Source organism: Octopus bimaculoides, chromosome 14 (assembly GCF_046866305.1).
Source record: "Octopus bimaculoides isolate indiv1 chromosome 14, ASM4686630v1, whole genome shotgun sequence".
NCBI classification, from domain to species: domain Eukaryota; kingdom Metazoa; phylum Mollusca; class Cephalopoda; order Octopoda; family Octopodidae; genus Octopus; species Octopus bimaculoides.
Window position 1 is genome coordinate 49,460,153 of NC_142941.1, and position 21,479 is coordinate 49,481,631.

The following is a 21,479-nucleotide window of genomic DNA, read 5'->3' on the forward strand; positions in this document are numbered from 1 at the left end:
GAAAGTTATGTTGTGTCTTAAATTTTACTGAATAAATCCTCAAATACATAATGAGATTTATGTAACTATGCCCAATCCTTTCAAAGAATTTTCTGGTCAGAATTTGGCATTGCCGAAGTTATACGCAAGGCAGCATGCATGTCTAAGTCTGTTAGAAGTAAGCTGTTCTTCAATTTGTTAGATTTCTCTTTACAAATATATGTTGGGTGCAAAAAATACACACATTTTCTTTGCAAGCTGTTTCTATTTACCAAACTTTTCTGCATTGATTCCTATACAGAATTCAGTCGGGTGCATATTCTTAAAAATGTTCCTGCAGAGTATTGTCTATGCTGAGATCATTAGACTCTGTTTCTGTATTATATATGAAGGGAAAAAATGCAGGAAACTTACCAGTAAGCTGCCTTGCAGATGTATTTTTTAAGACAGGTACCTGCTGGTTGTATTTCTCTGAACAGGAATGTGTAACAGTTTATATGTCTCTAACAAGAAGAAGAAGGAGGAGGAGGAGGAGGAACACAAGAGTTGTTTGGGAAAGTGGGAAAATTTCACTTGAAATGATTACATTTCCAGGACTTTGGTATCATCATCATCGCTGTTATCATCATCATCATCATCATCATCGTCGTCGTTGTCGTCGTCGTCGTCGTCGTCGTCATCGTCGTCGTCGTCGTCATCATCATTGTCGTCATGATGACAGTGGCAGCGGCAATGAAGACAATGATGCCGATGCCTTATAATTTAATCTTTTGCCAAAAATGTGAACTGTGAACACTGAATCACACAACCATTCTGTCTAAATGTTCTCATCTCACGTTCTTCGTTTCAAGGAAGAACACAGTTTCTTCTCTCTCAGATTCCGCACTTTTCTCAGAACATTTCTCATCCTTCACCAACGAACATTGCTACGATACAGTTACATCTAAATATACATATTCTGTATCATCCAACAAACTCTGTAGTTTAAACACTCACCCCGACTCAATTAAATTGATAACGTATACTACTACAGAATCAATCATGCGTAAAATCCAGAACAGATTTTTGCAGACACTTTTAGTATGTTCTATGGTGGAATGGAAGCTCATATTTCTCTTCGTTATTAAACTGCTTTAGAAGACTTGCTGGTTCTCCTTTAACAAAGGTGTACCATCTGTTGTAATGTTTGCCAACTTGTTCCAAGATAAACCAGACTATCCAAGTAAACAGAAATCTTGGCATTACAAAATTATCGTCAATTCCTCAAATAAATACAAGCAGTTGCACTGTGTCTCATAATGTCAGCACTTTCATCAAGTGCCAGTGAGTAATACACCAATGACTTGCCAACCTCAAGTAGAATCTACAAAATAGCATCAATGTGGCAAACTGCAGTCCTCCTTGACAAAAACATGGCTTCAGTTTCTGCTTCTAATCCTAGGCAAACAATATCAACTGCATCAGACATACAGTCCCTGAAAAATTCTGCTAGAATTGAATTCTGTTTGGCAATTTTATAACCAAACACGAAACTTGTCTTTGTGGTAGCCTTTTGCATGATTGTTTTACAATGAAAGTTTGTTCTTTTAAATTTCTCAATGCCGCTGCCATTTTCACCATAGTTCACTTTCTGATAAATTACCTGCAAAGTTACTGTGTTTTATCTAAAATTATCTCTTCAAATTATCGTATATTGTTTTTGCCTACAAGTCGAATTTTTCCCAACCGAAATTCAAAGCCAGAATAATGTAGGTTGACTTACACACCAAAATGGCTTTGGAGAACCAAAACTTCTTTGTGAATTGCCACAGGATTTGTAAAGATGTTAGAATGTTTATCCTACATTGACTTGTATGCCAGAAAATATGGTATACACCTTAAAAATATCAACACCATCCCGGTATTTAAAGAACACTGCTTTACTTCTAATATCTATAAATGAATATTTATTCATCAATGCCTTATTGTCTATATACAACATTCACCTTCAATTTTCTAATTTTTGTAATTTTCATAGCAGTCATTGTTAGAATAAATTTAAAATCAATATATTTTGAAATTATTAAACATGTGCTGAACACTTTGCAGTTCTGTTTTCAAAATGGTCACTTCTAACTGTAATCTTATTAAACCCTTTGTGCACAAAAAAAAAATGTATGTGAGAAATTTCGTGAGAAATTTCGTGAGAAATTTCGTGAGAAATTTCGTGAGAAATTCCGTGAGAAATTTCGTGAGAAATTTCGTGAGAAATTCCGTGAGAAATTTCGTGAGAAATTTCGTGAGAAATTTCGTGAGAAATTCCGTGAGAAATTTCGTGAGAATGTCTGCTGGTTACACGCAGTCAGCTGCCAGTCATAAATTTTCCCATCTCTGCCCTACATTATCAATTGGCCACTCAGCATGGAAGGATAATCTAACATCTTACCACGGTAACTCGTGTTACTCATTGTTATTAGGTGGTATGGAGGACTGGGAGATTTCCATGAATCATCAGTGAATATGTGGTGGAATTACCATGGATAAAGTTTGTGTTGTTTGGTCATCTTTAAGACTCTCCATTCCCTTTCATAATTCAGCTGCCCATTTTTGCACTGTTGATAAAGCTGGTGCATCATCCCCTAATGTATCAACCATGCCAGCATGAATGTCCTTGGGAGCTAAGCCCTTTTTTCTGCAGGTATTTGATAACGATTGGCACTCATGCCAATGAAACATTAAAAGCACATCCGAGCATGATCGTTGCCAGGGCCATGGATTGGTTCCCATGCCAGTGGCACGTAAAAAGCACCATTTGAGCATGATCATTGCCAGCATCTCCTTACTGGCACATGTGCCTGTGGCACGTGAAAAACAACATTCGAGCGTGGTCATTGCTAGTGCCACCAGACTGACTCCCGTGCAGGTAGCATGTAAAAAACACCTTTTGAGCGTGGTCGTTGCCAGAATCTCCTGACTGGCCCTCGTGCCGGTGGCACATAAAAGTACCCACTACACTCTCGGGGTGGTTGGCATTAAGAAGGGCATCCAGCTGTAGAAACTCTGCCAGATCAGATTGGAGCCTGGTGTAGCCATCTGGTTCACCAGTCCTCAGTCAGACCGTCCAACCCATGCTAGCATGGAAAGCTGACGTTAAACGACGACGATGATGATGCTGACAACGGCAAATTTTGTCCATTTTCAAGTGAAGTTGCTACTAGTTACGTTTGAAGTCTTCTTTGAACAATCAGATATTAGTTTACTTGGAAAGAAACAATATGGTGAAATGCAAGATTTCACAGCCCTGGCATCTAGTTGGCCTATCAACTTTTCAGCCCACCCTCATAGCTCCAGAAGACATGCCCACCTCAGTCAAACTTAGTTCTGGAAGCACTGTACATGTGTGTACATCAATGGGCACTTTGCCCAATCTCCTCAGCAAATCACCCCCCACCCATCCACCCATCTACCCATCATCTCTCTCTCTCTCTCTCTCTTGATGCTGTTGTATTTTTCTTGCTACCCTACCAGAACTATTTCCTTTGTAATCCATTCTTCATCCATTCTCTCCACCCACACTTTATATCGATCAAAACACCACTCCACCTCCACACACTGAATTACCCTACCAAATACCTCCCCTCATGCATGGCGCTTGCCTTTCTCCCTCCCCACGCCTCCACCCCCTCGGCCTGCTCTAACCACATGTCATTTCTCCCTCATCGTCCATCCCCACCCCTGATGACTGTACCATCATTACTACCCTACTGCCATCTCCCACACCCCCCTGCTCTTTCCTGCATCCCTCTACCTTCCCCGACTCCTGCATCATTCGTCATCCCCCACCCCTTATCCACCCTTACTCAGTCATTACAATTGTTGAACCCCCTCCCTCTCCTCCCTCCCTCCCACTCTCTCATCGCTTGCTCCTCCCCCACCACCACCATATACTCATGCAAACCACCAACTCCCTTCGTTCCTCCATCCTCATTCGTTTCTACTCACTTCTTGCCATAAGGGGTCACCTGGACCCTTCATCACCAATATTCATCGCTTTGCAGCCTCTCCTCTCCCTCTTTCCCACCGTGTAAAGCCATGTAGCTCTTCCACAAGAATCCGCTCTGCCTTTTCCTAGCATGACGGTTCTCACCGCCATTCCTGATGCGTTTACGGTCTTGCAAACTGCATAGCAACCTCATAAGTGCTGCTGGCACAAAAAGAAGCAAAACGCATCCATGCTGTAAAGATAGACTACCATAGCACCCAGGCTGTATTAGAACGGGTATCATAGAAACCGTGCCAAAGCAGACACTGTGTGCTTGTATGCTTATCACACACACATACACACAACAGACGGTTCTCAGTGTATCAAATTGAAAATGACTGTAGTCTTCAGCTTCCAATAAACATACTAAATAATTGGTTCTTCTTCAGTATTGTATATTCTTCATTTTCCCTTCTTGTTCACACAGAAATGTTCGCGCGTGCGTGTGTGTACGTGTGTGTGTGTCCATCTCTCATTCTGACAACTCTTCTCTTCGTCTTCCTTTTTCTCTCTCTCTCTCCTCCCCCCCTCTTTCTCAATTCTCATTTCATCCTTAAATTCTCACAATATTTCTGTATTTGATCCCCACATCCCTTAATCTTCTCTACTCATTTCCCCTCTTCTTAAAATAAGTACCAGTTGTGTACTAGGGTTGTCGTCAACTAATCCTGTCACCTAAAATTGCTGACCTTGGGTCAAAATTTGAAACTGTGTAGTTGTGTATCCGTCCGTCCCCTTCCACCCCCACCCCAACTATTATTTCATTCTTCCCCCATTTATCCCCCTCCTCCCCCATCTCATTCTTCTCTTTCTGTTTCCCTTTTTTGTTAACGTCTGCCAACAACAACCTTCTACATTTCTCCTCTCTCACTTTCCCCTATACCTTTCTACATGTTCTTCATCTTTTCTCTCTTCTATATTTACCCTTTCTTCCTCTCTCTCTCTCTCTCTCTGCCTTTTCCTAATATATTGTCTGTCTTTCTTCTTTACTTTCTCACTCATCCATCAAATCCTCTTTCTCTTTTACCCTTTCTCTCTTTCCTCTCCTCCTCCTCCTCTCCCACATCCCACCATTTCTTTCTCTTCCTATTTCCCCCTCCTCTCCATTTTTACCCTATCTCCTACTTCTCCTCGTCCTCCACCCAAATATTCTTCCCTCCCTCTCTTTCTGAGTGTTGTCTACCAACTTTTCACTCTCTCTAATTGTCTGTCAGTTCGACTGATTGCCTGTTCATTATAAAACCATTCTGCGACCGCCGTTCCTTGCTCAGTAGTGCTGCTGTTGTCCTCTTTGCTAGTCGAGCTGTAGTGGTATATATATATAAATGTATGTATATAGACATCTAAGGAGATAGATATATATGTATGTGTGTATATATAATATCTTGGAGAACGAGTTATTTAATTTATTTAGCGGTGAATTGTCAGCCGTCCGGCCACTCAGTTTTATTTAATTTGCAAAACAGAAGAATTTGAAACGAAAATTGCTAAACGCGAAAACTCTTCGCGAAAAACATTGGACATTACTTAAAACCCACCAAATACCTGATTAAGGAAGCAGGTATTCGAGTCTGGGAGAAACAATCCCACATTTCACAAGGCCACTGACCGTCTCCGTTAATTAATTGTAATTGCCGCTGTTAAACTAATATTTCTGATAATTATTATCGTTGTCACTGGGCAAAATAAAGAAGGCGGGAAAACAAATCGAAAATTAAATGATTCTAATCGATAAATCGATTAAAAATCAAACGAACATGTTGATTTACGAAATTATCTCGAGTTTATTGAATTTTACGTGATTGATGACGAGAGAAGGAAAATTCGCAAAAATATGGAGAATAAATAAATAAGACAATATTTAATATGTCTTAAATAAATAAAACGAACTGAGATATTTATTAATTCGTCAACGTGAAGCAGAAACCATGAATATTGGAGAAAGAAGCAGCTTCTGTGCAATGGAATCAATCCGGCCTGATCTTTCCTTGCACCTCTGGCCAATTCTACAAGCACCCCCTTCACCTTTTCGTAATGATGGTTGCATCACCATCTACTCCACCCTGGGACACCTCATACATGTCGTAAGTTGCCATTTCTTTCGGACCGCCTTACATTCTGTGTGCATGTGCGTGTATGCACGTGTGTGTGTGTGGGTTCGTTTCTTTGTTTAATTCATTATTGCTACGCCCGCACTGGAGCACCACAGACACACATACACATGCATATATATATATATATATTCACAACTATGAATGAATTACGCTTGTCATTGTACGCACACGCGCGTGCTATCTATATACACGCATATATAATACTGTATACATTCGGATATATAATTCACCTAATTTTGAAGTTGTACGGTTAATGTCGAACTAATTTTTGGTGCTTCAACCTAAGTACGTAATCCATCTGAATCTCGAATATTTTGATATATATATATATATATATATATATATATATATATATATATATATATATATTCACTACTATAAATGAATTACGCTTGTCATTGTACGCATACACACACGCGCGCGCCATATACACGCGTATATAATTCTGTATACATGAATAATGCATGCGAACACATCTACAATATAGATATGTATGTATATATTTGCTTGCTTGCGCGCACGTATATATAATGCGTATATATGTTTTGCATGTATATGTGTATTTTATAAATGCAATGCGTGTTTATGATATTGAATATGCTGATGGGGGGAAAAGGCTATTTTGTACTCTTAATTCTGTATATGTTTGTGTGTGTATTGGAAACGGATAGAAAATATACATCTAGCAACTGGATATGTGTGTGTGTGTATGTACTTCTGTGCGTGTGTATTTATAACCTTCCAACTTCTACCAATATGGAAAAACGAAAGTTAAAACTGACACTAAATGCCTCGCTCCACCCTCCTGGCATCATCGTCATCACCACTACCATCATCATCATCGTCGTCGTCGTCTACGGATGCTGCAATGTTTAACCATTAATGGTTGATGTAATCACTTGTCTGGTCTGTTGCCAACATTGGCAGCATGGCACCACTTCTTACATCATTTCACATTCCTCCTGTATCACTGCTGCTACTACTACAACTACTACTGGTGGTGTTTTGGTAGATGAAGGGGTGCCACAGATGGTGTGATTGTGGTGGTGGTGGTGGTGGTGGTTGAAGATATTGCAAGAGATGGTGGGAACAGTGGGTGTTGGTGGTGATGGTGGAGATGGTGCAGATGGTATTGGAGATAACGGTAGCAGAGATAATGTGGTGCTAGTAGAGATTGTGGTGGTGGTGGTAGAGGCAGCATAGTGTTTGTAATGTGTGACGGTGGTTGGCGAATGGTGTTGGTAGAAATGATGGGGTAATAGTAGAAATGATGTAGATAGTGACGGTGGCCTAATGGCTGGTGGTGGTTGAAGGGGTACCCGAGGTGGTACAGACTATGGCATGCGCGCACGCGTGTGTATGAGAGATGGGGGGGGGGGCAGGGTAATTGCATAGTAATGTTATACATGAACATGGAGGTGGTAAGCCATCAGATGATGGCATGCATCGACAAATATATATATGTATGTATACATATATATAAGCAATGTTAATTCTCTAAATGAAGTCTTAATATATATATATATATATATATATATATATATATATATATATATATATATATATATATATATATATATATATATATATATATATATATATATATATATATATATATATATATATATATATATATATATATATATATATATATATATATATATATATATATATATATATATATATATATATATATATATATAGAGAGAGAGAGAGAGAGACACACACACATACTCATACATACATGTATCTTTAATGCACACACACATCTTTAGACACAATTATTCGTCTTGCAAATATGCATGCCTTTGTACACATTTCTGTACTGCTTTGCTCTCTCTCTCTTTCTCTTTCTCTCTCTCTCTCTTTCTCTCTCTCTCTCTCTCTCTCTCACACACACACTTACATTATCACCATCATACATTCTCAGGCTCATAAGAACCAAACCCACTCTTCAACCCATATACTTGTCTTCACACACACACCCACACACACAATCATACACATGCATAGTTGTACACACCCTGTTAACAGCCATCATTAAAATACCTCGTTAAGTGTAATAAGTAACCGAAAATTAGCAACTGGGAGCAAATATAATTGGAACACTTGTCTTGGTGGAATGTTGTGGGACAGTGGGAAGTTGTGACTGCTGTGGCTTCTGTTGTGTGGTTGATGGAGGCATTGTGGGATACGCTGTGTGGTTGGTAAAGGCAGTGGAACTATGGGTTCTGATGATGCATGGTTGGTTGACAGTTGTGCTGCGGAACTGTGGGATACTGTTGTTGCATTCATGATTGTTGGTCACTTCTGTTTTAGTGGTCAGTTGTAGAAATACGCCCTTAACTCTTTGGCATTTAAACTGGCCATAAAGATCCTTCCCAAGTCGTACAGATTCACAGAGCCAGTTTCCCCAGTTGACATGGCGCATATATTCTCTCCCCACCCATGCGGACAGAACGCAGGTCCATTGCAGGGTCACTCATTTCTGCCAGCTGAGTGGACTGGAGCAACATGAAATGAAGTTTTTGCTCAGACACATGTTGCCTGGTCAAGGAATTGAACTCAATCTCACAATCATGAGTCTAGCATTCTAACCACTAAGCTAGTGGTTCCCAACCTGGGACCCATGGACCCCTGGTAGTCCACAAAGGTAGTACTAAATTCAAAGTTTCATATATATATATCATCATTTAACATCCGTTTTCCATGCTGGCATGGGTTGGATGGTTCGACTGGGGTCTGGGAAGCCAGGAGGCTGCCCCAGGCTCCAGTCTGATCTGGCAAGGTTTCTACAGCTGGATGCCCTTCCTAACACCAACCACTCCGTGAGTGTAGTGGGTGCTTTTTACATTCCACCAGCAATGGCCACGATCGGTTGGTGCTTTTTACATGCCACTGGCATAGGAACCAGTCGAGGTGGTGCTGATATCGGCCACATTCGGATGGTGCTTTTTATATGCTACTGGCAAGGGAATGACAACTACAATTTCCATTTGATTTTCATTTTGATGTTGATGTACCTAACTCAATAGGTCTCCTCAAGCACAGCAGGTCACCCTACGATCCAAGGTACTTTTGAATGGGGTTGGGCTGGTTACGCGAAACTGATGTGGGATACAGCCATGAACTCACTTTATTTGCTGAATCTTTGCAGTCACAGCATGTCTCCAGAGGTCCCGGTCTTTCGTCATTCCCTCTGTGAGGCCCAACGCTCAAAGGTCATGCTTCACCACCTCATCCCATGTCTTCCTGGGTGATGATGATGATATATATATATACACACACACACACACACACACTCACACACACACAAAGATAAGCATATTAAAAGGTGTCTATGGGAAAACTAATTTAAATAAAAGGGTTTTGAACCTCTGTGAAAAGGTTGGTAACCTCTGCACTAAGCCAGGCACCTCCACCAAAATGGCCAGATCCAGCCCCAAAATTCTCCCCATTTTATGTTCAAACTGGCCTGATCTAGCCTCTCACACCTATCCTACAATGCCATTCTAAAAGTAAACAACCACGCCATTGAAATCTTAAAGCTATGAGAAAATGCCTGATTAATTAATTAATTAACAATGTAAAGAAATTAGTTTTACATTCGATGGAGTGATCTGAATGCTAAAGAATTAACCTCCAAGAGACTGGTACTTTGGTTTCATGGCGTTAAGAGAATGAGGGACATTATTTCAGCCAGGATACATTTCCAGTCTATCTCAGATAATGTTGCTGAGACTTCTGATACCAATTCCTTACGGCTAAGTGAACCATCTCAATGTAAAAGAAAGTGTCTGGCTTGGAAAGGTAATGAGATGATTCCAGTTGATTTTGAACTCAAGAACTATTTGCAGTTCAATATGTTATCTACTCAGGCACTTGTCTCTGTAGTTTGCTAACAAAGGTACCCAAATAGTCTCCACCACCCCAGGTGTACCAAACATTTGTCTCTTAAGTTCTATATAATATTTAGCAATTATGAAGTGCAGAATGACAGCTACATGTCAGTTCTCTGTTGTTGTTTAAACTTCCTCTGTTGGAATTTGTTGGAGTGGATTTGAAGGTTGAATTTATTTGTGTATATAGTCCGTGTTTTCTTGGTTGATAACCAAATCAACAAACACTTGATCTATGGACTTTAAGAGAAGGAAAAGAAAGAATTGAGGCTATTTGACTGTGTCATTTTGTCACTTACAATCTTTTTCTTATCAACACAAGTGGGGTTGTTTAAGAAGCTTGCTTCCCAACCACATGGTTCTGAGTTCAGTTCCACTGCATAGCACCTTGGGCAAGTGTCTCTTACTATAGACCTGGCCAAGCAAAGCTCTGTGAGTGAATTTGGTCAACAGAAACTGAATGAAGACTATAATTTATATATATATATATATATATATGTGTGTGTGTGTGTGTGTGTGTGAATGAGAAAAGGAAGGAAATGGAGAAATTGATATGCAGACATCAGTTTATTCAAAGATATTCAAATCCATATAATGACATTCCTGTCCTACAGCCGTTTCCATATCCAATTAGCTCAATTACAGAAATTAAATTATAACTCCCTGCTACTATGCAAGCATAGAAAAGAGGGCATTAAAATAACAATGATGATTCTTGTGTGGGTTGAACAGGTTTGCACAAAGCATCCCAAGTGTCAGGTAATTCCTTCCAAGTGATTAGTTTATGTTCTGAAGGCAATGCCAGAGCCACTATGGTGTCACTTGACCTGCTAGAAATAGTTGCCCAATCTCCTTCAAATCATACCCTACTGTCTTAAGAAAGAAACGACACATTGGATAATGTAATCCTAGATACATTGTCTGCAAAAAGAGGGAGAAAATAGGTGGGTCATTCCTGGAACCATTTTGATTAAAAGTCTGCTGGATTGTGATTGAGTGGGAACTAAACATGGACATAAACTGGATCTGAGGAAGCTATAGGATGTTGCACAAGCACCCAGCTGTGAGTGTAATGCGTCTTATAGCAGAAACGGCTGTAAGCTAACAAAGACTATGTAACTCCTGGTCTTTTGTCATTCGTTAGTTACCTTTGTTAGAAAACCACAGAGACACAAGTGCCTGAGTAGATAACATACTATACTGCAAACAGTCTTGGGTTCAAAATCAACCAGCATCATCTCATTACCTTTCCAAGCCAGACACTTTCTTTTCCACTGAGATGGTTCACTTAGCTGTCTTGGTAGACTGATTTACGTTTCTCAACACATTCACACACATGGATAGATACATAACCATTTTAGTTATTTAGTTTGATTGTTTTATTAATCCCGAATAAATTGCAGATAAAGCTGAATTTGCCCTCGGAGGACTCTGCCCTGATAATAAACTGAACTGGCAACATTGGTGTCCCAGACTAAGCGCTACAAAGCAACGAACCAGACTTTCTACTCTTCCTCCTCCTCCTCCTCCTCCTCATCCTCCTCCACTTCCTCATCCATCCTAACTGATGTTTAGTAAAATACTGTACAGTGTAAAAATAGAAAAAGCGATCCTAGTCTCCTGCAAATTCCTTTGGTGGGTGTGTTGGGATAACTATGGGGGAGGGGTGGGGAGGGAACTGTATTACATCACTTTTCCAGGCTGCCACCATCACCTCCACTACCAACACTACCATCAACATTGTTACTATACCTACTACTACTACTACTACTACCACCATTCTACTACTACTACTACAATGATTATATGATAGCATCTTAAGGAGTCCCCCTTCTCCCCTTCCTTGGCCTCACTCACCCCCTTTCTCTGTATTCTAGTTCCCATGTACCTTTAATAGCTACCCTAGGTAATTTACTCAGGTGAATGTTTAGTTAAGCATTGCCTTACCCAGGGGGCATGACTTGGTGGTTAGGGTGTTGGGCTCCTGATTGTAAGATTGGGGTTTCAGTTCCTGAGCAAAACACTTCATTTCACGTCGCTCCAGTCCACTCAGCTGGTAAAAGTGTCATCTTGTGGGGGACTGGTGTCCCATCCAGGGAGGAGTGTATACGCCAGAGAGACCTGGAAACCACCCCTATGCTCCTTATGGAGAAATGTGGACTACCCTTACCCTGGGTAGTAGATGGTCGGTCACGTGGTTTAACATTGCCATCACTTGGCCCACATGGGTGCCTTTAGTACGATTGTCACATGTTTGGGCCAGGTCTCTTGCATAGGAATAACACATCCATCTCACATGCACACATACTGAGGGGCTTCTTTCAGTTTCCATCTATCAAATCCACTTACAAGACTTTGATTGAACCAAGGCTATAGTGGAAGACACTTGCCCAAGGTGCCACTCAGTGGGAATGAACCCAAAACTGTGGTTGGGAAACGAGCTTCTCACTGCACAACCATGCCTCTGTCTATATCTTACAGTTGTGCCATTTAAATTTTATTTCTATTTTATAAGCACAGGAGTGGCTGTGTGGTAAGTAACTTGCTTACCAACCACATGGTTCTGGGTTCAGTCCCACTGTGTGACACCTTGGGCAAGTGTCTTTTGTTATAGCCTCAGGCAAACCAAAGCCTTCTGAGTGGATTTGGTAGAATAAGTCCTGGGATCAATTTGTTCAACTAAAGGCAGTGCTCCAGCATGGCCACAGTCAAATGATTAAAACGAATAAAAAAAATAAAAGAAATCTAATGTGATGCACTTTGTGTTTTGCTCTGCATGTGATCCCCAGCCCATGGAGCAATTATCTTGCATGGAACTGGTCTGTGATGCAAAAACAGGTTAGGGACTGCAGCCTTGCAGTATTTGTCTGAGCTCTTTTAATTCTGTGTTCAAATCCCGCTAAGGTCAATATTTCCATTCATCTTTGTGAGGGTTAAAAAGGAACCAACCAAGTATTGGGTCTGATGTAATTGTCTAACTCCCTTCTACATAAATTAGAAACAATTATTTTGATAATTATCTTCATTATCATCACCTGGAGTGTTTTTATTAACGATATCTTTGTGATAAGAAGAATCTTTTCTGCTTTCATAATTGCAGATAACCATTATCATCATCGTCGTCATCATCATCATCATCATCATCAGCTTATAAACATCATTATCCTATCTTTCTCTCCTTCTCTATCTCTCTCATGCACCCCCTCATCTTCTCGCCATCTTCCCCCTACTTTCCTACACTGTTCGTACAACAATACCCGGGTACACTTCGTCTCCGCCTCACACCTACACATTAATACATACCCCTCATAGACATTGCCATTTATGGTAAAAATATAAAAAGCACTCAAACATCTGAAAGAATAAAAGGAAAATGGAAACAAGCGCATGAAAATAGGGTTTAAAATATGCATTTGGCATTGTTGGCCACCACCACCACCATTGTCAAAGTTGCCCACTCACCACCCCCCGACTCACAGCAATACACTCGCATAGAAACTTAATGAATTAATAAGCAGGAAGTTCTGGAATTGCTAAGAGGGTGATGTTTGGCAATGAGGAATAAAGAATAGGATGTATGTGCATTTGTGTGCACGTGCCTGCACATGCACGCACACACACACTACACAATACACGCGTATATAGGAATACATCAGCTTTGTAAGAGATGCCTGTCCATCTGTCCAAGTTGCATCACCCCCTCAGAAAGAGTTGAATAGTTCAGTTCTGTGAATATAGCACTACTACTACTACTACTACTACTACTACTACTACTATTGTTGCTTAGATTAGGATGTAGTACCTATTTACAGCCAGATAGCCTGAGCAATGTAAGAATCAAATATCTAGGTGATGAACACAAAGCTGAGTGGGTGGTGTGAACTGCCGACCTGTTGATAGGTTATTCTGCAAGCTATTATGTTTGTTAATCTCTCTCTTGCACACACACACACACACACTCACTCACTGTTTGTCTGTACTTATGTTGTATGTAAATACATCATGCTTACTTAGTAAGGAGAACTTCGATGATTGTGCAGATCAGTAAACTCGGAGTACTAACAGTGAGTCCTCAGTTATTTTTAACTTATTCAAGACTTCAACAACAGACAGACCACAATCGGCAAAAACAACAATGTATTGGATAACAGCAACTTGAAGAGGAAGATTACCCCCATCCAGTATTATTATTATTATTATTACTATTATTATTATTATCAACATCATCATCATCGTCATCGTCATCACCTTTATTATTATTATTCTTGTTCTTTCATTAGCCCAGTGATGATCTTGTTCACCCTGGGCCATTTAATTGACTCCCTATGAAATTGTATAACCCCAGGCAGGATATTTGCTGTTCCTAAAACTGTTGTCTTTTCCAGGACAGATTCCAATTGCATCAAAGTTTTTTTTAAATTTTTTTTTTAAGGATTTTTGTGAATAATGTCCCTGTCCTTACCAAGGTTGACTTTGCCTTCCCTCCTTTTGGGATTGATAAAATAAGTACCATGAGATGTAATCGACATACCCCTCCCCTCAAAATTGCTAACCTTGTGCTAGAATTAGAAACAAATACAATTGTATTATTATTGTTATCGTCATTATTGTTATTATTATTAGTATTATTATTATTATAATCATTATTATTATTATTAGTAGTAGTAGTAGTAGTAGTAGTAAAGCAATGAGCTCCCAGAATCGTTAGCACACTGGATTAAATGCTAAACGGTATTTCGCCCGTCGCTCCGATCTGAGTTCAAATTCCGCCGAGGTCAACTTTACCTTTCATCCTTTCAGGGGTCAATGAAATAAGTACCAATTAAACACTGGGGGGTCGATGTAATCGACTTATCCCCCTCCCCAAAATGGCTACCCTTGTCACAAAATTTGAAACCATTATTATTATTATTATTATTATTTACTTTGGATGATAGATTGTCAACATTGTCAGAGCCTCGGACAAAATGCTTATGCAACTGTTGTTATAGTCTACATTCAAATCCTTCCAATGTCACACATTCACTTTCCACTTGGTAGAGTGGGGTTGATATAATAATTACTAGTTGAGTCCTGGGGTCAGTTTCATCAACTAGCACCCCACCCACCCCACCCCCACCCCCACTCCCACATTTAAATCCTTGTGTTGGTCTTAGGAAATCACTACTATCTATGTCGTAATTTTTCTGTTATCTTTAGGTTTTGGCGTTATTATCGTGATACCAGTTACTGAACAAGCATGCAAAGGGACTGAGTGCTAGTGACTACATCCACCTTGGCTTCATACCCAGAAGTCATTCCACCACAGTAGACTTCTACAGTAAACCTCTTCCTCCTTAGCAACAGAGGGAGACACTGCTGTCCTTAGTAGCATTTACCTACCCTAATTAAATTGTGTAGTAAATCCATTCTTATCTTCAACACAACCTGCTCATCCAGTCACCTTAAGACTACTGCAGTAAACTCCCTCACCTAAAACCTCATAAATAGCATCAAACGGTCACTATGGAGATATATAGCTCTGTTGCCATAGTGACTGACTCCTCTAGAATAACTAGATTGAAAGCTAAGTTCTACTCCATACATAATCCAGTGTAAACACCCCTTCCACTCCTCACCGAAGACAGCAGCCATTTGCCTTGGATAATAAGGGATGCCTGGTCACTTGTGAAGGTTATGAGAAAACATCCGGTGCCTGTGGCATATAAAATGACCCCAGGGGTTGTTGGTAGCAATAGCATCAAGAGTAAAGATTTGACAAAAACAATGACACACCCAATAAAAAATTAGGGCTTTTTTCTTTTTTGTTTTTTTTTTATTTCTTTGTATATAGGCGCAGGAGTTGCTGTGTGGTAAGTAGCTTGCTACCCAACCACATGGTTCTGGGTTCAGTCCCAGTGTGACACCTTGGACAAAAGCCTTGTGATTGGATTTGGTAGATGGAAACTGAAAGAATCCCAGTGTGTGTGTGTGCGTTTGTGTGTCCCCCCACAACATCGCTTGAGAACCGATGCTGGTGTGTTTACGTCCCCGTAACTTAGTGGTTCGGTAAGAGAGAGACCAATAGAATAAGTACTAGGCTTACAAAGAATAAGTCCTGGGGTCAATTTGCTCGACTAAAAGGCGGTGCTCCAGCATGGCCACAGTCAAATGACTGAAACAAGTAAGAGAATCAAAGAAAAGGAAGAAAACGAACATGCAAAATGCCAAAGGTCTTTGGTGGATGATGGGACATTGTGGAACCATCGCTAGCAGGGAAGATCAGAGGGAAATAAATTCAAAAACTAACAAAGGTAGCAGGGATTCTTTAATCTTTTCACATTCCACACTCGTGCCAATAAAATGATAAAATACATCCGGTCCCTGCTGCAAAGTTGGTGATAAGAATAACATTCAGCCACAGAAATGATGCCAAAAATATAGATTGTATGAGCAAGAGGTGGACTCTGGTTGTGCGCAGGAACTTTGAATAGGAACTGATGCAAAATAGAGAAAAGACTTTAGTTTAGTTACGTTTAACAATCTCATCATTTGTGCCAGGGTTTTGATAAAGCAAGCCCATTTCAAACTCTGTTGTGCGTTTCTGCAAAAGTGGTTGTTCTTTATTGTTGCGTGCAAAGTGATAACAGACTGTAACAAAATGACAACCGATTCAATCCATGACAACATGGAAAAATTCAAGTAAATTATGATGATGTGTGTGTGTGTGTGTGTAAATGTACGTGATTGTAGTAAAATGTGTTTGAGTAAATGCAAGTTTAGTTATACAGATAAATATAATCACGTGTCGTATATATTAGTTTCAAAAGGCGGCAAGCTGACAGAAACGTTAGCATGCCGGGCGAAATGCTTAGATGTATTTCGTCTGCCACTATGTTCTGAGTTCAAATTCCGCTGAGGTCAACTTTGTCTTTCATCATTTCGGAGTCAATAAATTAAGTACCAGTTGCATACTGGAGTCGATCTAACCCTCCCCAGAAATTTCAATCCTTGTGCCGAGAGTAGAAAAGAATATATTGGTTTCAAATTTTAGCACAAGGCCAGCAATTTTGTAGGCGGGCATAGGTTGATTATATCAATTCCCAGTGCTCAACTGGTACTTATTTTATTAACCCCAAAAGGATGAAAGCCAAAGTCGACCCCTGTGGAATTTGAACTTAGAATGTAAACAGATGAAACGCTGCTAAGCATTTCTCCCAGCATGCTAATAATTCTGCCAGCTCACCACCATTTCTGCATGAGTCTGGGGGGGGGGTGTAACCTTCATGCTGGTTCTTGTTGGCAAGAATTAGTTCATGTTAAGGGTTAGCTGTTAACAGGGTACATTGTGGGTGGGGAAGTGGTGGTGGTGGTGTTATTGTTAGCATCACTGGACCCTTTGTCTTTCTTTCTTGTGTTTTCGTATTTGCTTTGGAGGTGAAGGTGGGGGAGAGAATGAAATGTGAAAGGGACAAGGGGGGGGGCTTGTTTAAATTTCTTGTCACATGAATTCCGCCTTTATTTTACTTTGATATCTTGAATGGGACACCACCCACAACTATTACCACCACCACCACATCATTGGCACTGTATCGCCACCACCACCACCACCACACCACTTCCAATTCCAGAGAAATGACTCAGTGTTCTGCTGTACAAACACACTGGGGCTTCTGTTGATCACTTCTCTCCACACCTCCCACAATGCACCCACCACCACCAACACTACTACCATTATCATCATCATCATCATAGCTACATTTGCTACCATTACTACCATCAGTCATTTATTTAACACTCTCACCACCATCATCACCATCATCATCACCCTCAACACCATCTTCTTGTTTGCTATTTGTTTGTCAGTATATTTGCCCTCACCTCTCTCTCTCTCTCTCTCTCTCTCCCCCCGTATCCCTTAATAACAATAGCCATCCCCTTCCCTGTGCAATGGAGAAGAGGAATATTGTTATAGACATGCATCAAGAATGCTTAACAATGGCAACTTTCTGAAACTAAACATCACTTGTTGTGCTTTATGGAGATGATGATGATGATGATGACGACGACCACAATAACGATGCCATTGATAATGGTCATCATTATCATGATTATCGCAGAAGTCGTCTTTATTGTATCTGAGGGGATGAGTAACGGTTATAATTATAACTCAGCAACTGAAAAGAGCTGCCCCTACACAAGGATTGCATTGTGGCCGAACCAAACGGATCCATTGTTGGTTTTTGGTCCTTCTGTTGTAGTTTGGTTGTTCAATCAACTGGACTCCCTGCTTATTGAATGGCAGGGGAAACGGTTGAGTAATCCACAGATCTCTGCACCTTTAATATAAAATACTTGCCAGAAGTGTTTTGATTCCCGAAGGATGAAAGGCAAAGTTGATCTTGATGGAGTTTTGGAGTTTGAAGTCAGAACAAAAAAATCATACTTGTCTAACGTTCAATGATATTAATTTTGAATATTCAATAATAATGATAATGATAATAATAATGAGGAGGAGGAGGTGGTGGCAGATGATGTTTAACATCCAAGTCAGCCCTGATCAAACAGACAGTAACAATCAAAGTTATTCCAGTTGTGACCATCCAGTCTTTTTATAAACCAGGGTCTACTCTGTCCATTGTGCCCTTTCCTTAAGACATTAGGGTGTAATGAAAGGAAAGTTGATTGCTATTTTCAGCAGGTTGAGCAACCGCATAGAAGCTCTCTCACTGGTACAATATTTTGACCAGGCAAACCATTTTCCATAGAAAAACATTTGCTTCTTTACCATCTTCAGCTTTCGTATACACGAAATATCCTGAACTAAACAGAATAAAATATTTAGGTCAGCCCTCCGCCATCTGCGCCATTACTACCATCTTCTGAAATTCCACAAAGATCAACTCATGAAACTATGCACAATAAAAACATTCTTCATTTTGGTTCTTTTTGCTTCTGTTTGATGCCAAAACTTTCACTAATGTCTTTTATTTACTTTTATTGAAACTTGGAGAAAACAACATCAGATATTTTATACAACTGTATTTATTCATTTCTTCTCAATCTACATCGCTCCTGCTTCCCCCTTCTTGTTCAACATACCATTGTGACCCCCCCCCCACACACACACACCCTTTACAGATCCCTTTTTTTACCTTGCCATGTTTTTGCTTGGTAAACTTATTTCTGGAATTCCCTCCCTGCCAATGGTTTACTCTTCATCAGTTCCTACAAAACTGCAACAATCAGAACTGAACATTTAGTCATTTGAGTGATTGTAGATTCTGCAAGCTGTATCACTCATCACTCTTCTTTGTCATCAGTGAGAGGAGTCGGCAGGCTCGACTGTCACTCATGAAACGAATACCCAAACCATTGAGCCACACACCTTAATTTTGCCAACCTACGTGCTGCAGATCTCCCCCCCCCCCCCATCTGTTGTGGACCTGCTTGAATAGGTGTGAACATTGTGGTTTGGGTGCGAGTATAGTAAGTGGTTGGTTTATTGAGGCATGTTGCCGTGTGGATGTAGTGTCTAGCTATAAAGTAAGTCTACTGGTTTATGTTGCTGTAATATGAACTGATGAAATGTTGTGGTCTGAGAGTGAGGGAGAGGAAGAGGTGAGAGTTGTTTGTGGTAGCGAGGGGAGGAGGAAGAGGTAATTAAGAAGTTGTGAAATAGAATCTCACTGGATTGAGGGGTGTGGTGACTATACCATACTGCTGACTCATGTTGGCAGGGAAATAGCTACTGTTTGACGGTGATAGGGGTGAAGATTATTATTATTGTTGTTGTTGTTACCGTAGTAGGAGGATGGGGGGAGTGGCAAATTGACAGTTTCCTTAAAATATCCGACTGAATGGTTTGTAGTGTTTAGTTACAACTTGTGATTTCAAATCCTGCCAAGGTCAAATTCACTTCCCATCCTTTTCAACTCAATAAAATCAAGAAGCAATCAAGAGATGGTGCTGGAATTGGCTGTTCTCCTCCCTTTAAATTTCTGGCCCTGTGCCTATCTTAGAAACATCATCATCATCATGCTATACTAGCACTGCACAATTGTCCACTGTCTTTGTACTCCAGTTTCTTTGGAACCTATGATGCACTCTTGTGGGGCGGCCATGGAGGATATTTCTACATGTTATAGAGAGTCTGTTGGCTTTGTTGCTGTTTACATATAGGACGGCCCTTATCAAGCAGACCACTTTTGATCAAAAGCGATTCCATCCATGACCACCTTTGCAGAAAACCTAGGACCACATTATTTTAAGACAGTAATATGTACTTTGAGAAGAACTGGGCTGCTGTTTTTAATGTGTCAAGGGCTTGTGTAGAAGCTCCTACTTTGGCACTCTACTTTATGGACAGGCCACAGCACCATGGCCCTATAAGCTTCTTCTTGTATTTATCTTTCAAGTTACTGAGTGTAGATCAACTGGCCCCAGCCAGTTTGTTGCACAAATAAGGAATATGGTAACTGGTTATGATATAAAAGAAAAAAAAACCCATTTTTCTTATCAAAATTATGTTATAAGTTTTGTTACTTTTGAGGGTTGTTGAAATCATCATTGTATGCCTGTTTTCCATGCTGATATGGGTTGGACGGTTTGATAGCAGCTGACAAAGGCAGGAGCTGCACCAAGCTCCCTAGTTTGTTTTGACATGGTTTCTAAAGCTGGATGAGTGCTTTTTATAGGGAACCAGCACCAGTGCTTTTTACGTGGCACCAGCAAAAAAGTCTCTAAAAAGTTATGGATAATTCTGCCAACGAATTCAACAGAATTTCAACTTTCAATTCCTCTAACATCTATTTCTTTTAATTGACTTCATTTGAGGTTTTACAAAGTCAACTGCTTATGATATTGATCTCTTTGTCCAGTACTGTTTTACAATCCATCAATAAATAACCAAATTGTAGGATGTTGTATTCCTAGTTCTTCATTGTGTAGTCTTTGGTGCATAACTTCAGAATGATTGTCTCCTACGTTCTTCTTTCATTCAAACAACATTGGTAAATATTCGACATTTTCCGAGGGAAAAACTATGGTTTTGTTAATACATTAACTTTAACATTGTTACATATGGAAGAGAATGTTTGAAGTATGCGCCCCTGAACCAAGTTAGCTGTAGCAATTTGTTTGTGGTAGGTTGGTTGCAGCTTATATGGTTGTAACCAATTACCTCATTTCGCAAGTTGCTGGGAAACAGTCAGCAATGGCCCTACCCATACACACAAACGAACACCACTTCCACCAACACCACCCAAATGGTTGTTGTTGTTGTATTCACTAATGCTTTGTACCACCGCAAGAGAACCTGTGTATGGTCACTCAGGTTGTAAGAAATAACAGCCAAACCTCCTTCATATCATATCCTACCACCACCACCACCACCACTACTGCCACCATCGTTATCTTTATCACACATTTGCTTCTTCATGCCAACATGGAATGGATGGGTTTCTTGGGGCAGTATTTTATGGCCAG

The 21,479-nt window shown here is 40.2% G+C and overlaps 1 protein-coding gene across 4 annotated transcripts in view; it reads left to right on the plus strand.

Annotated features, from left to right (window-relative positions):
• The window catches only part of LOC106868614 (uncharacterized), a 115,786-nt gene that overhangs the window by 7,810 nt on the left and 86,497 nt on the right, over positions 1–21,479 (plus strand). For 2 of the 4 annotated variants that reach the window (XM_089362912.1, XM_089362914.1), the window contains exon 1: positions 5,266–6,084. The exons of the other annotated variants lie outside the window; for them this stretch is intronic. In XM_089362912.1, coding sequence (XP_089219038.1) covers positions 5,929–6,084 — 156 coding nt within the window. In that variant the 5' untranslated portion in view covers positions 5,266–5,928. Of the gene's footprint in view, positions 1–5,265; positions 6,085–21,479 lie in introns of those variants that run through there. 4 annotated transcript variants of the gene reach the window in all.